Below are 15805 nucleotides of genomic sequence, written 5' to 3'. Positions count from 1 at the left end.
ATTGACTCTTCACTTCTCCTCAAGCCAATCAAGATGGCAATGTTAGCATGGCCCCGCCAAGCCACCAAGGTTCCAGATGTCATGTTTGCGATTCTCAACACCAAGCACAGTGACTCACTGGGCATCTTGACAGCAAACCTGAGGCCTGTGGGGAGGTGTATAGCACAGCTATGTATCCCTTTAGCTGTGCTAAGGTGCCAGTTAGGTATCGGCCCCATTTTTTCTGCGATACCTAACGGGTACCTTTTTGGCGTCAAAAAGGTCCCATACGCTAGGTTCGGCTGTAATATGTGCGATGTAGCTCTTTGTAACTCACAGCATTGCTAGTACTTCTATCATCTTATTATTTCCTAGCGGGGTTAAGTATCTTTAAATGTAGGGTTTTTAATTGGCTAAAACCAGAATTCGATACCTGACTGGCACCTTAGCACAGCCAAAGGGATAGGGGTGATCCCCCGATAGAGGCTGCTTTCCTCTTTCTTTTTCTATTCAATCCAATACAGTGACAGCGCCAACGTGCCTGACATCTCCCCGAGTACTCAGGTATGTCACAAGACGGCGCCGAATACATGAACCATCGAACCCTTTCAACCTTAGCCAATTTGGCACCATTCTTGTCAATTTGACGTCTTCGACACCAAGCGGCTCAATTCAGTTGCATCATTGCATCTCATTTGATCGCGTCCATGCATCGTCTACGTGTGCCGCCGTGCCATGGCCCCGATCGACCGAAGCAGCTATGGGAAGAAGTCATATTGGGTCGTTTTTGGAGGGATGTTATACTGAGCACCAGACTAGATATTCCCCTTCTATGCAAAAAGATAGCACTGTGGTGAGACATTCAACACTCGGGCGGAAGCTTCTAATCATGGCATGACAACTAAGAAGGCATGTATGCGAATTACCAGCGGACTGAAGATGGCCAATTGATGTGCCCTGTTGCATCAACGTTTAATAGTACAGCGACATTCTGCGTCTCCGTTAACACCAGGCTAAGCCGCTTAGATACCATTTTGAAGCAGAACACATGTGCGAGGGCATACCACGATCCGTTACGTGTGATCTAGGGCATCGCATGAAATGGCCCCGCGTTGTGTATACGCCTCGTTGCCAAACACGCTGCCCAAAATACTACTATTCAGCGCTTGGTTGCTAGAAGAAGTACCTTCATCACAGGTTGACCAATCTCATTAATACCACCCCAAGTAAATGAACCAAGTACATATGTAGTTGTTCTCCATTCCTTCTTTCCCGAGTCACCCCCTACACTTGCTTGGCGTTCCAGTGTTATGTGGATGGGCAATGGGAAACTTTTTATCTGGTACTAGACATTAGCTTTGCCCTCGCAGTATTTTCTACACAAACGTTTCTTATAACATCATCGGGAGACAATGGCCACGTCTTGCCGGAAGATGTCAACTCGTATACTCGGCCCTTGCGACGTAGTAATACATACACGTCGGTATGATAGTCCTAATAGGCCTTGAACCCGCTCACAAACGTAGCGCGACCTCTTTTAAAATTTTCGCTGCTTCTATCTCTTTTTCTGTGCTAACTAGGAGTTTTTATTGTTATTGCATTATTAATTTGTAGTTGAGGCTCAGATCTATTCAAAGGTGTGGCGATGTTGTCTCTGTGATATTGGTGGTTTTCACTGACAATGCGTTGACAATATTGAAGGTCTTTTTTTTTCTCGGATCGCTGCCTCTAATCCAGAACAACAATCTTTGTTCTGCCGTTGAGGTGAACTTTCAACGAGCATAAAACAGCCAATTTCTACTCCTCACTATTCTAAGTGCTACGAATGACCTCATCTCCTTAGATGCAGTCTCAATGCGAGTAACTCGTCCGATTCTGGCTCTCGCACCTCTGTTGCCCTTGTTGCCTGGTGCGAAGCATCCCAGGCGTCCGGTCCACGGGACGAAAATGGGCGCGTATTTCGCTATTGCGGCGCTTGGTTTCTCGAGCCCTGAGATCTACAGACGCCATGTTTCAGTTGTGGACGACGATCAACGCGAAGGGAAATTCGTGCTGAGGATAGTGCCGCTCCGAGGTCGAAATCAACGTCATGCGTGTTTTGTGGCGGGAGCCTGAGATGCTAGTGCCGTTAATCCCGTTCATCTACGCTGGATGGCGTTGGAGTTGACTCTGGGAATTACAAGTGCTGTGGTGTAATTGCAGAGACGGATTGGATGTGGAGGGAAGCGTGGTGCAGAGACGCGGCTGTGGTTGGAAGATTGGTGGTACTCGGATCTACACAACGTGATGGGGGCAAGCACGCGCCTTGAAGACGGCAAGCCACGATCAGCGGCAAGGCGGACGGCAAGATGGAACAGCTGTCTGGTCAGGCTGATGGATGGGATGGGTGGGAGCATGGGTCATGGGTGATTGGCAACGATCATCATGGCGTGGGTTGTGGTCGACGGCGAAAACGACAAGCGGGCTGGACTCGAGACGGATTGAGAGAGATTGAGACGCCGAGGGCGGCATTCAGGCGCAGTGGCAGAGCACGCTCGCACATGAATGAATTTCCGAATGAAAACCCACTCTGTTCGTGATGAAGATCCACCATCCACGCTGGACGAAGGAAGATATGACGTCGGCACATAACAACAGACCGATGCGGTCGGCCATGCCATCCATGTTTTGTGTCGGGCTCGGTCCTCTAGCCGACAACGTGTTGGGCATTCAATGTTGCATCTCCGGCTCTAGTCTTGTGGGTAGCCCAATTTTGGCGGTGGTGATTGCAAATGGGAACGTAATAGCATTGAATGTCATGAGAGCCGCCAAAAGGCCAAGGCTCTCTTGTGGTCCACATGGGCCTTTTGTGGTCCTTTGTGCTATTGCTTGCTCGGTATCGCATGTTGATGGGGATGTTGTTGGTGGAACAAGTGTCACGCGAGACGACAGCTCGGCGTGTTGCTGCCTTTTTCTTCTTTGTTTGTTTTTATTATCCTTTCTTTGTTTTATAGGGCCCGCCAGTCTGTTGGGTGCTCACTCGCGGATGTGCGTGCTTGCGTGGATGTTGTAGATTGTGCTCGCGAGAATTCTGGCGCATGCATGTGTTTGCGTCGTTCAGGTAAGTGCATGGTCACACTTCGCCCTTTTTTTTTTCTTTTTTTTTTTTTGCCCTTCTCAAGTCGGCAAAAAGTCAATTTTCCGTACAGTGATTTGCGGTTGGTACTCCGTACCTGAAGTACGCAACCGTCAACCAGTGCCAGAGCTGGGTGGCCCGTCTCACCAGTTGACCATCCAATGTCCGTGTCGGACGTGCTTCAATTCTCCTATATTTGCACCCAACAAACAGTCCGACGTGCTTGCTCGTTGCACCGGACGTCTCTGCGTCTCTGCCATTGGCCAGGCCCTTGCATCGATCGACCCTTCAACACTCATCAACACCCTTCAACGCCCTTCTACAGCTTGTCTGTTGGCTCCGTCTCCGGCCAGCCTCCCGATCCAAACTCATCATTTACATTTCATCTCTAATCGAGACTTTATCGTCGACTCTGAGCTCAGGGAGTTTCCACTGCCACCGTCTGGCCGTCTACCTTATCAGCACTGACGCCGCTCCAACCCTCGAGCCTAGAATCTCTACTGAGTCTACTCCGTACCAGGCTGGACCCCGATCGAGACCCTCCACCAGTTGACGCTTACCCAGGCACAATCGAGCCTTCACCATCCGACAACGTGCTCTGCCATCACCAGCACCAGTGCACCACCACTCAACCCCTAAATTGCAACCACTTTTCGACTTTCCCATGCATACATGGCCCATCTACGGCGTCATTGAACTGTCGCGGATACAACACGTCCTGCCAGAAATCGCCTAGTCGTTTACGATCACTGTTTCTCGCCATCCTGCTGCCCCTCGTCCAGCCAAAAAGAAAAAAAAAATCCCCAAAACAAAATTCCTTGGCCAAGTTTACAGTGCCTCATATCGTCATGGCCAGCTTCGCCAGGTCCTTCAAGCCGCCATCGGCACTCCTTTCGCCCCGTCGACGACCAGGAATGCCCGGTCGCACCTTGTCCAACTCGTCCGACCTGTCCTTGTCCTTGACCCCGAGTACCGCCGCGGCACACCAGACGGACTACTTTGTCGACCAGCCGGTAGCATCGGCACCGAGCTCGCCATTCATGTCTCCTGCTCCTGGGGCCGTGGCAGCAGACGGAGCACAATCTACCAAAGGTATGTAGACGCCGTGTTTTTTGCTTGGTTTTCTTTGATTGGACCTTTTCCATATTTCGCCAAACATGTTTCCAAACTTTGTTATCCCCGTCAACTGCTACGTGAGCAAATGCGCCACCAAACAAACACTCAGGTCCACCCCCCCCCCCCCCCCCCCCCGAATCTTCCCTCGTCTTCTGCCTTTTACGTGCCCTTTCTTGGATGCTCGTCCTGCCAAGCCCATACTGCAATGCGGCACAGGCTTGGCGACTAGGCCGTCTGCGGCAAATCGCGACATGGACCATCTCCACACCGCATCACCACCTTTACCAGCCATCCAGCCATCGCGGGGTACAGGCAGCTTGGTAAGAAACATACTGCCGCTTCATCATCACACAAGCATCCTAAGCTCCACCTATTGCGACAGGCCCTCCGAGTGGTGCGAATCAGGGCGACGGATGGGACGGAGGGGCGTCGTTCGTCATGTCCATCAAAAGAGCGCCGCCCTGTGGACCTGTCAAAACGGTTCTGCTCATTCCGTCGAGTCCGGCATGCCGTTGTTGATGACAGTGGTGTTCTATCATTAATCCATCTTCGCGGATGCCGATGCCCGGGTCGATCCCCATATATCTCGACTAGGCGCACACAAAAGCAGTGGCAACTAACGGCGCTTCCCACATATGTAGGCAGTCCTGAAATCTCTGTTGGCTCTTCTCGATCAAACAGCAATCCCATCGCCATTGAACTTCCCAAGCTGAGGAAATTTAATACTTCCGGCTCAGCTCGCACGCCTCCGGAGCCCCTGTCTGCTCGTGGTGATCTTCCAGGGTGAGACCTACCGAATCCTTGACGACCAATTTTTATGAAGAAGAAAGGGAAAGGAAAACTAATGGTAAAAAAGGGGATACTTTCCCATGCACGAGGACCCAAAGAGCAGAGTCCATCGTCCACACCCATTTTTTCACGACCCTTCGGTTTCTCGACATCAACGAACCTCTGACTCAATCACTATGCAAGCCGAGCGAGCTAGGACTTCTCACACAGCTATGTCGTCATCAATGGCCAACACAAGCACACCAGTATCGTCTTATATTGCCCCGGGATTCCATGACGCTCCTGTGCCAATGGGTAAATACTACCCGTCAAACTATGAGCAACAACACCCCCAGCCCAATTCAGGTGGCCTGCAACCGGCACCTATTTCCGATATGGCTTCATTTTCTGGAAAGTCAAATCCTGATGTCCCGCAACTGAGGCCCGACCCAATTCGCGGCGATAATCCTCAAATGGAAATGCGTCGCAAGATGCAACAGTATCAAAGGGACATGATTGCGCAAGCCACCATGGTACTGGGTGCGTCTACCAAGACAGGAAACGACATGTCCCTCAACGGACTGCCTGCTAAGGATATTTGGCTGTCAGGGCCAGCTTCACAGAAGCCTCTTTCACCAAGGCTCCATCCTCTGGGTAGTCCTGGCCCCGTCACACCCATGGAGCTCGAGTCAAGCAGCAGTGGTTATGTCGACAGAGGGATAAAATCGCACTCGCCGCTGTCTAAAGACGGCCTCACTCCACCTGGTCCAAGGCACCCGGCAAATTCGTTATAAGGCTATCGTTACAAAAGTTGAGACTGTACATGCTGGGTCCATTATTACTTGGATGTCCAGGATTTTTTTCCACTTGAATTATGAATTAGCAGCATTGCTTTTTTGGCAGCATTCTCGGCGTCCTGTATGTTTTTATCAATGTAGCTGCATGGCAGAACTTTCTGCAGGGAGTTTAGGACAATAAAGGGGCATGTCTAATGAACATTCGTAGATACCCTTAGATTTAGACTTGGCCCATCCATATCATGAAGAACTTCTTTTTTTTTTTTAATTCTCGATTGCATGGAGGTGTGACTGTGCAGATTTACTCCGGATTTCAAGCTTGGCCAATAAGAAGTCGACGCAATCGCATCCATGGCAGTGCCAGCTGTCTCGTCTTGGAATCCAAGTTGGGATTCCATTCGGTTACACTGCAGACGACCTCGTACCGCCGGTATGTTGGCCCTCCCCATGATCGGATATGGCCACTATTGGAGTTTGCCGGTGAGAGTGGCGGAGGGCAAGCATTGGGGGTCACATTATGCCTTCTGCCGAGTTGGCTGGCTGTTTCCTGTCCTGTGAAAACATGCTCGCTCTATGCGGTGCGAGTATATAATCTACCGTGACTTGCTTGTTTCTGGTTCCTTTTTTTCCTCTCCCATCTTCATCTCTCATCCCCTCGCCGCATCCGTGGCAAAGAATATTCTTCGGTTGGGCAAAAAAGGAAAAAAAAAGGGAAAAAAAAAATGCCAGTCACGCAAATAGAGACCACGGCCCAGTTTGACGCGCTCGTCCGGACGAGGCAGCTCGTTGCGGAATTCACGAGCGGCTGGTGCAAGCCGTGTGGATGGGTTGGGCCCAAGTACGAGCAGTTGTCGCGGCGGTACAGGAGTCTCACGTTTGTGGTGGTGGACGGGGACAAGCTGCGCGACTTGGTGGCCCGGTACAAGGTTACGGGGGTGCCGGAGTTTATCATGTTTAGGGGCGGGAGGATTGTCGACGAGTTTGGGGGGATCGTCGAGGATGAGTTGGAGAAGAGGGTTGCGCGGTTTGCGGCGGGGAGTTGAGTGGTGTTGTATGGCGGGATGGTGGGTGGTGGGCGGTTTGCTGGGCTGTTTGCTTTTGGTCTGTCTTGACTCTTGAATGTGGTGTCTTTGGATTGGAAGGTCTTTGGCTGGGTGTGGCATTGGGTGTTATTTGGGTGCATGTGGTATCTATTAGCGGACGCTTTGGGGACATGTCGTGTGATGAATACAAGTCCTCTGGGATGAGGAAATTACTAGCGGGTGTTTATTACCGGCCTTTTGCATGCCGCCAGAGAAGTTCTAGCTTCTTGGCTTCTTGTCAAATCTCGCCTAGATCGGAGCATGTCGCGGTCAGGTTCCCCATTGCGATAGCGTACCGGGATGCTCGTCCCCTAGCGTCCTCTGTTGTTTCAATGGCGACTCGGCGCACCGGCCAGATCCTTAACGGCCGGATCAACGATGTTACCAAAAGTATTGCATACGAGCTAAATACGAATGTAACCATCTTTGGTAGCATTCATAAGAGAGAACTCGGCATGATTGGCAATGATTTCGTCATTGTGAAAGCCAAGCCGCGTCGTCAAGTTGCTTGACTTGAACAACTATTAACAACTTGCTGCAACGACAAAGGGAACATTTCAATTGACTCATTGTGAAGAATGCATCTGCACGTTGGCCACTAAGTAATCCATACACGCATGATGGGATCCAAGAGCCAGAGACGCAATGTCCTCGGCTACAATTCCAAGGGCGTCAGAGCCCGGCGCAACGATGGCATTCATTTCGCCTTCATCTCGGGTCAATGACGAGCTTGCTCACGTCCAAATGATGCAAGGTCCGCGAAATCTTCTACCCAGACTCTGCACCACCGGCGGCCCGCAGGCCTGCTTGCGGACATGGAACTGCACCGCATCATCCGCGCCAACCCCAAGATTGTCGTCGGATACTCTGGCATTACAGGTCTTCACTGGTTCTTGCACGCTGTTACCGGGCTGCGCACCTTTTACGGACGCGGCGCCATACCCGAGCTGTGTGAGTCCAGAGCCGCCGATGAAGAGGAATACGCCGCCTCGTCGCTTGCCTTTTGCGTCAAGCATCTCTTTCGCGCCATTACGAACTGCGCGCGTCTTTAGCGATCCCGAGTCGATGGTGCATGGGAGATATGGTGACGCACATTGGCCCATTCCCGATCATGTTGCTGCTCAGCAGCCCTGGCTAGCAATCAAGCCTAGAAACTCCTACGGTCTGGTTATTTATCTTATATACCGGTACCGCGACACCTATTAAGCCTTCCGCTGTATGAGTATTATAATAAGAATACTAAAATAAAATTAATAGGCTAAGTATAAGGTTATGCAAAATCAAGGCGGGGTAGCTCTGGGTGCCTATTTGGAGCCAAGAGCTTGATGTTGGTACGTATCGTATCCTATTATAGTTTGTGGACTAAGTACTATTCAATGGTATATCTTGTCGATAAATTTTTGGGTCCTAGCCGGGTATATAAATAGATCCAGGTTGAATGATAGCATGGTTCCTTGGATTGGGTCAGATCTGACCGGCCACAACTAACTACCTAGTTACCTACTTAAGTAGGTAGTGAAAATGGTGGTGAAATTTGTAGATGGCCATTGGTAATGGTGCCCCCGACGAAATTTCGTAGAACACCATCTGCGCTTTGGAACACATTCTACACCAGCCACCTCGTTATATCTATCATTTAGACCAAATTATAGAGGAGTAAAAGTTATGTAGGATTATCGAAAATTTGGAAAATTACCACCTCATCTCAGTCAATAACCAGGCAGAATTCCAACACCAAATACTCCAAAGCGTAGGGTAGTTTAAGGGCACACGTGATTTGGCGTCGCGTCAAACCGCCACATTGCACCACACGCGTCTCACTCACGACCTAAGCACATCCATGAAATTATCACCACAGCAGCTTTCAAGACGGCATCATCTTCGAGACATGCGCTGCCGCTGGCAAGCTATGCCGAACCTAGCACAATGTCCTACGCCGTGAGGAGGATTATCGACTCCTCTACGGCGCCAAACTCATCCGGCGACCCTCCTCCAACAACAGCCACCGTCCTCGACTACAGCTGTCTCTTCACGCACGATCTTCGCAGAAAGCAAAAACGCTGGCAAGATGGCAGGCTCAAATACCACACATTCAACAAACGCATCATGGTCTACGATGACAGGGGCAATTTCATTGGCGACGCCCACTGGCATGGGGTCGGGGATTTGGAAGAAGACGAGGAACTGGAGCTCGATCGGGGCGCTGCCATAGTCCAAGTCGGCGAGTGTAGGGGGTCGCGCGAGCAAGATCTCGCCGCAATACTGGATAAGCGCGCGCGAGAAGTTGAGAAGCGGAGGGCCATGGCGGCTGCCAAGGCCCCGACGACGAGCAGAGCCAGAACGCAACCCCAGCAACAGCAGCGGGAACATCAGCCTCATCTTCAGCTTAACCACCGGCCTTTAAGCTCGATAGTTCCTAGCCCGGGGCCTATTGGACGTGCTGTTATATCCGATCGTTCTCCGTATGAAGCTCGTAAAGCGGAGGGGGCGGCGACGGATGGACCACCCGCAAAGAAGAGAAGAGTTAGTCCTTCGCCGCCTAGTAAGGCGGGATATGCGCAGAGCTTGTTTGGGACGAGGTTGAATTTAGGCGGTTCTGGAGGGATGGCGTCCTTGAGGATGCGGGCGCTGAGGGAGAGGACGAATTTGCAGAGGGAGGTGGATGGGGGTGAGAGGAGGCCGAGTGAGGGGGATGAGGATGTTATCATTGTGGATGAGAAGCGGTCGAAAGTGGTGGTGAAGAAACCCAGACACCTTCAGGAATCAACTTTGCGGGATACTGTACCAATGACTGATAAAACAAGACCCAAGGGGCTTCCGACCACAGCAGAAGTTGATGAGAAGCGGAGACCAGACGCGGCGCAGAGTTCGAGGCAGCCTAACGTTGAGTCGTCTGCGGCAACGGGCCAAACCGTCGAGAGGAGGTCGAGATTGAAGATGAATCAGAATACGAGACAGTTTGACGAGGGATTGGAGACGACAGCTCCAATAAGTGCGGAGGATGTTGTGCTGGTGGAGGAGCGACCAGCCCGACTCAAGTGGAACGCAGACTTGCCTCCCGTTGTTAATGATCCTGAACCACGAGCTATGACAGAATTGCATTTGGAGGGAGCAGACTTGGCCAGGTCTGTTCGACATGGTGATACTATGCAGATGGAGAGGCAGGCTGTACCAGCTGCTACCAAACCACAGGTGGCAGTGAATACCACAACTCGAGGTGGCACACCGCAATATTCCCCCGAAGCCATTGGGATCGAATCATCACTAGGCGTTGCTGAGCCTCAAAAAACCGCCCGCAAGGAACCCAAACAGAGGCAAAAAGTTGCAACTAGCACTGCAATATCCAAACTACACCGGCCTGTGTCATCTCCAAGACGGCCTGAGAAACGAGCTGAATTACGAATCAAGCCTACACGGAGGCGAGGGTTGTTGATGCTATCAGAACGAAGACAGGAACAGCAAAGACATCCTGCATCTGTCACACCTACTTCAAGCGTACACTCTGTCGAAATTACGAATGCGGACAATGCTGGACCATCGAAATCACCAAAATTACAGGTCTCGGAGTCTGATACAGAGCCAAGTCAAGCATTCAAGGATCTGGATGAAGGAGAAGCTATCAAGGCAACACCAGAGTCACCCCCTCGCCATTATACAGAAATGTCCATCAATCTTGATTTTAACAGTGAATCTGATTTGCCTGCCGTAAAGTCGAGGTCGAAGGAATCGTCAAGAGAACATGCGGAAACGGTATCGGATCCCGATCAGAGAGCCCAGCGCTCACGAAAGAAACAACAGAGATCACCAAAACGACCGACAAACGGGCAATCGAGTGAATCTGAATCTGACGACTTGCCACCGAGACGGACTAGACGACTTGGGAGAAAAGCCACCTCCAGAGACAGCCTAGGTTCGTCTGCTGATGAGGATGGAGTGAATCACACATCACCTAAAAAGACACGGAAAACCGAGACTAGGAGCGCTTCCGAATCTCCCCTTACTGGATGTTCCAGTGAGGAAGATTCAGAACAGCGACCAGCTAGGCAGCCAAAACGAACTAGGAGCAAACGCGATTCAGTCTCCGGTGTTGGAGAGAAGTCCGAGGAGCCCAAGGGACCGCGCATCACGAGAATGGCTCGAAAGAGCGTCAAATGCAAGGAGATATTTGGCTTTGTACTCCCGCCTGGTCAAGAAGAGCTCGCACCAGCTCCATTCGCAATGGCCGCTGCTCGTATTGGAACTGTGGGCAGGCCACCAGCGGCTCCAACTCGCCTGCCAGGTATTACCTTGACGATCAAGCCTGAACCCGTGGTCTCAGCACCCCCGACTCCTGGGCTAACTGAGAGGCAACACATTGAAAGTGCCAAGGACTCATCAGGGGATGCAGCCGCGAAAGAACAAAATACCGGACTACCAGTCCAGGAAGCTATCCATGACGACCCCAAGCACTCCGAACGAGGGTTGAAGCCCGTAGGTGCAACCGAAATGACAGTGGAAGACTCAGTTTCAAAAGAGCCAATTGCAAAAGAAGCAGCTATTTCAGAGCAGGGAACTTTGCCAAAACCCACGATTATCAACCCAGCAACTCGTGGCAGAAAGGCAGCGCGAAAAAAAGACGCGGCTGGCCCAGCCCCACAAACGATTGTCCCTTTCGAGGCACCACAGCATGTGCGACTGTGTAGGAGTAAACAGCCTGAACCCAGGAAGTCGGACAAGGCGTTGCCAGGTTTCACGAGTGCGAATGGAGGCGCATGGAGTAAACACGCTGAAGATTTGCTTGGGATGACTCGGCCGACAGGGAAGAAGGGGATGTCGATGACGACTTTTGGATAATGGATGTTCATGTCAAGAGATCGACTTGGGATGTGATGTGCATTGTTCATAGGCTCGACCCGTGCTTATGAACTAGCGATAGAAATAGATGCGATGAAGAATACATGCTTACACGGTTTATACATATATGCAACTGTTCAATGATTGACAAGGCTGGAGCTACAAAGTCCAGAACAAGTTCAACGGTCGCGGCGAACACGAGCTTTACGACGGCCAGCCCGATCTCACTTCAAGTAATACTGGATGTAGAGCCGTTTGTCAGCAAGCGGGACGACGATCCTTTCGCGCCATTGATGGCGCCACGCAGCCCACCGAGACAAGCTTCACTCTCATCTGGCACCACATTGCTCATGCGCGCCTCGTACCGGCCGTTCTCAAACGAGCCAGTTTTCCACAGGGAAACTCCGCAATGTACATGCAGATTGCTAGAGTCTGGGGTAAAAATGGAGGTCACTTTCTTCAAAAACTCCCCCAGTCCGACATTCAGCAATTGAGTCACTCTTGCAAGCCTGTCGACTTGCATTGGCCAATCGTCGTGGCTCATCCTCGCCGAAGGTCCATTGCGGATGGTGCAACAGGTGGGGTGTATTGGCCAATAACCTTTTGCAAACCCGTGACCCCTGGCAAGATGACGGGCCCTTATTGGGTGATGCTACCCAGATGGCCAACCCACACCATTCCTGATTGAGCACGCCGAAAGAGTCAGCCTCCTCCCCTGTTGCGCCTTGGTCAAATGCTTCAAGTGAAATACCGTCCAGGACTCCCTCCCGCAGAGAGCCTGAGGTTTTTTTCGATCTCTTTTTTTTTTCTCTCCCCGTCCCTTGTCAACCCATTGACTAGAATCTTTTGCCATCGTCGCCAAAGGGAAATCAGTAGGAATACGTGGAAAAAGAAAACAAGTACAATTCTTGAAACCTCGATCCCTGAGGCTTCCAACAACGCCGCAACTTTTGTCACCCCTCCTTTAAGCTTCGGCTTCACATTCTTTACGTCCCCCTCCTATCCATCGCCGGGAAACTGGGATTCAGACCTTGAGTCCCAGGAAAAGCAGAATATCAGCTTGTGTCAGTGATCTGGTATCTGGCGTGATATCCCGTATTGAAACTGAGATAACCTCTCGGGAAAGTGTAGTAAGTTGCCAGAAATCGCATAACACTGAAGCGGTTTTTGGCTTACACAAAGAATGGTTGTCAATCAGCACCTTCGTCCCGCTTAACAACCTCGGAAACTTCCGAAATCAGTTTAGGGTTCTTAAACACCATCAACCTGGACTGCTTTAGCATCGACATCTTGGGCTTCAGGTACGAAATGGCTTCTACCTCCGCCTCTACTCTCCCACAGGGCTTCTCTGTCTACCAACCTACTCTCGGTGCTCCCTTGCAATTCTTCCCTGCTCTTGGATCACAACAGCTCGATGACTTGATCAACGCCTTCATTCCTGGTCCTGCTCCCGCTAGTGAGAAGCGAGCCACAATCTCCTTGGACTTCCTCGAGTATACTCAGATGACTGGGCAGAACTTCAAGTTCTACGCTGTGAATTCTGCACCATCTGCAGCTACTTCTCCTTCAATAGCCAGCCCTTCTATAGACTCGGTCAACTCATCATTCAACGTCTCTCCCGTCACATCCTCTTGGGATTGGAGCGCAACATCGGCACCCTCAGTAGCTTCGTCGTCTCGCGGCTCAACGCAACGCCGACGACAAAGCAAGGCCAAATGCCCGCCTTCCAGACATCAGACTACCGACTTCTCACATCTTCCTGGTATGAAGATTCTTACCAAGGATGGCCAAGATGTGACCAACATTGCTTCCCGGGGATCCAAGACAAAGGAGCAGCGCGACCACGCTCACCTCATGAGAATCATCAAGGCGTGCGACAGCTGCCGACGCAAGAAGATTCGTTGCGACCCGAGCCATAAGAAGCGAGGAGCCGCTCAAGCCGCACCACCGCCTGCTTCAAAGCCTGCAATGAAGGCGAGGGTCGTACTCCAAGACCCTCCTTGTCCACCGCTGGCTGCTGTAACAGACACAGACCTGCCGTTCTCATCATCATCATTCGATCTGGACCCGGGCTTTGACTTCTCAGGCCTCGAGAACCTCGACCCTGCTACTCTGACTTACGACCCATTCGACGAGTTTGTCCAGTTCCCCGCCATGGATACTCCAGACCTCGACTTCCTCCTCGAATCGGAGGGTTATCTGTCTTCACAACCCACGACTACTACTTCATCATCTTCTGTTGCTTCGCCGCTCAAGTCATTCACGCCGTCCTCCCATCCAGAACTTGGCGCACCTCCTGGCGCCGAGTTTGTCCATCCAGAGCTGCAGGAAAGTTCACCAAACTTCCCTTTCCTGGACCGTTCTGGCTCGTCAAGCGATTACATCGATTTCAATCTGTACTCGCCCGAGTCTAGCTTCTCCGAGGATGAGCGCATGCTGCCGATTTGCGCCTCGACTAGCAGTTTGCCAAGCCTGAATGAACCCTCACTCTCTGAATGCCCACCTCCGCTGTATGAGACCGTACCCGACGGCGAGGCAAACGAGTGGGACGGGCCTGGCCTGTCTGTAGATGAACTCCAGTTCCACTCTGCCAACGAAGGCGTTGGCGGTAGCGGCCACAGCTCATTGAGCAGCAACAGCAGTGGCCAATTTGCTACCACGAGCCATGTCACCGCGGGCGAATCCGTGAATGAGTATGGCTCCAGGCTGAACAGGGTTCCTAGTTCCGAGCCGCTGAGCCAGGTGGTCATTTGTGTTCCCCCGGGCACGATTGTTGTCGCGGGAGATACCTCACCGGGTGGCCAGAACCTAGACAACGTACGTATACGACCGCACTGTCCATTAACCATTGAGCAACCGCTAACTTCTCGGAAGGTATCAACTAGCTTGGATTCATCTGTGGTATCTGCATCCATTGATGTTGGAGCAAGCGTGGTACAAACGGCCGCGTTCATGTCCAATCTGGCAGTGTACGTGATGGCCGCAGCCCTGACTGCGATGCACAGCGGTGTTTTGCCCCGTAAGCGGTCCCCCGCGGCGTCGTGTCGCGCCATGTCGGGACGCTCGTCGCTCGTGCTGGATACCATGTCACCTTTGTGTGTAGCCTAGCATGGGCCCTGCGTCAGTATTGATTGTGTGGGCAAGAATGGGATTGCCAGCGAAGCGTGTTTGTTTAGAAGGCGAATGATTTCATGAAGCCTACTGATTGAAGGGCCATCGGAATTATCTAGCCTCAGTGTAAGGAGGGTATTCTATACACTTCAAGGTGTTTAGCATTAAGCTCGCCGGCGTTGGGACTTTTCATTTTATAGGGCATCGTAGATAAAGATGCCCGCAGGGGTGGTGCTTGTGAAGGGGAAGACAAGTGGAGCATCAATGGATAAATCGACCAATGACTAGTGTAGTTTGTGGCAGAATAATATGTATGTACATTTCCCAGCCGAGCACTTGAGAAGTATGCACCAATATGCTATAATACCAGTTGACATTACAGTATGAAGTGCGATACCTACCTACCTAGGTACCTAGGTAGGTACATGATGTGGTTACATACAGTTTACCTCCCACTGTTAATCTGCCAGTGCATTCGCTGATCGACATTTACCACCACATTATCCACTTGTGTTTATAGAAGGCCACCGCAGGCTGTGTTATCTGCATACACTTGCGACGTATGCAGTTGTGCGAGTCTTGAGATCTCCTAGAGACCTGAATAGCCGCGTTGTGTACATTCCCGGCAACGGTGGCGTTGGGTGGGGTGACTTGAAAGTGGGCTTCTTCCTCCCATTGTACTTGGCATGCGGTGCGTCGGTCGTGTTGCAACCTTTGTGATGGATGAGGGTAACAGAAGTCCTGTGCGAGAAAATTGACTATAATGGCTTAATTTTAGTAATAGGGGATATGAAGCCACAAAACGCTTGTTTTATGAGGCCGGATCTATTCTTGGCAAAGTTGCATTGTCAACGCTTGAAAGGCATTCAGTGTGGGTCGCTGGTCATGTGATGTGGATTTCCTGCCATGAGAGGAAAGGAATTTTAAGAAGCAAATAAGTGAGCGAGTACTACAAGTCTACGACGGATATCAGCGGTCGCTACTATTTGTTTGAAACTGCCGTT

The 15805-nt window shown here is 51.3% G+C and overlaps 5 protein-coding genes across 5 annotated transcripts; 4 read left to right on the top strand and 1 right to left on the bottom strand.

Annotated features, from left to right (window-relative positions):
* Positions 1–3942: 3942 nt before the first annotated feature.
* Positions 3943–5772, top strand: J3458_021262 (uncharacterized protein; the record flags this gene model as incomplete). The annotated part of the gene is made up of 3 exons (XM_007814015.1): positions 3943–4186; positions 4852–4993; positions 5067–5772. The coding sequence occupies 3 exons, from the start codon at positions 3943–3945 to the stop codon at positions 5770–5772; spliced, it is 1092 nt and encodes a 363-aa protein (XP_007812206.1).
* A 650-nt stretch (positions 5773–6422) lies between these two features.
* On the bottom strand, positions 6423–7038 carry J3458_021261 (uncharacterized protein; the record flags this gene model as incomplete). The annotated part of the gene is made up of 1 exon (XM_066122509.1): positions 6423–7038. The coding sequence occupies exon 1, from the start codon at positions 6936–6938 to the stop codon at positions 6423–6425; it is 516 nt and encodes a 171-aa protein (XP_065972519.1). The 5' UTR covers positions 6939–7038.
* Positions 7039–7672: 634 nt separating this feature from the next.
* On the top strand, positions 7673–7909 carry J3458_021260 (uncharacterized protein; the record flags this gene model as incomplete). Its single annotated transcript, XM_007814016.2, has 1 exon — positions 7673–7909. The coding sequence occupies one exon, from the start codon at positions 7673–7675 to the stop codon at positions 7907–7909; it is 237 nt and encodes a 78-aa protein (XP_007812207.2).
* Positions 7910–8555: 646 nt separating this feature from the next.
* On the top strand, positions 8556–11868 carry J3458_021259 (uncharacterized protein). Its single transcript, XM_066122508.1, has one exon. It carries the CDS (start codon positions 8784–8786, stop codon positions 11688–11690), a length of 2907 nt encoding a protein of 968 aa, XP_065972518.1. The 5' UTR covers positions 8556–8783; the 3' UTR covers positions 11691–11868.
* Positions 11869–12998: 1130 nt separating this feature from the next.
* On the top strand, positions 12999–14798 carry J3458_021258 (uncharacterized protein; the record flags this gene model as incomplete). The annotated part of the gene is made up of 2 exons (XM_066122507.1): positions 12999–14507; positions 14565–14798. 2 exons carry the CDS (start codon positions 12999–13001, stop codon positions 14796–14798), a joined length of 1743 nt encoding a protein of 580 aa, XP_065972517.1.
* Between the last annotated feature and the right edge of the window lie 1007 nt (positions 14799–15805).

This window comes from Metarhizium acridum (assembly GCF_019434415.1).
Source record: "Metarhizium acridum strain ARSEF 324 chromosome Unknown scaffold_578, whole genome shotgun sequence".
Taxonomy (NCBI): Eukaryota; Fungi; Ascomycota; class Sordariomycetes; order Hypocreales; family Clavicipitaceae; genus Metarhizium; species Metarhizium acridum.
The sequence above is the reverse complement of the archived record's forward strand: the minus strand, read 5'-3'. Positions and strand labels throughout refer to the sequence as shown.

Bases quoted from the DNA above. Each gene is read 5' to 3' on its own strand.
- J3458_021259 (XM_066122508.1), top strand. From the start codon at position 8,784: ATGTCCTACGCCGTGAGGAGGATTATCGACTCCTCTACGGCGCCAAAC.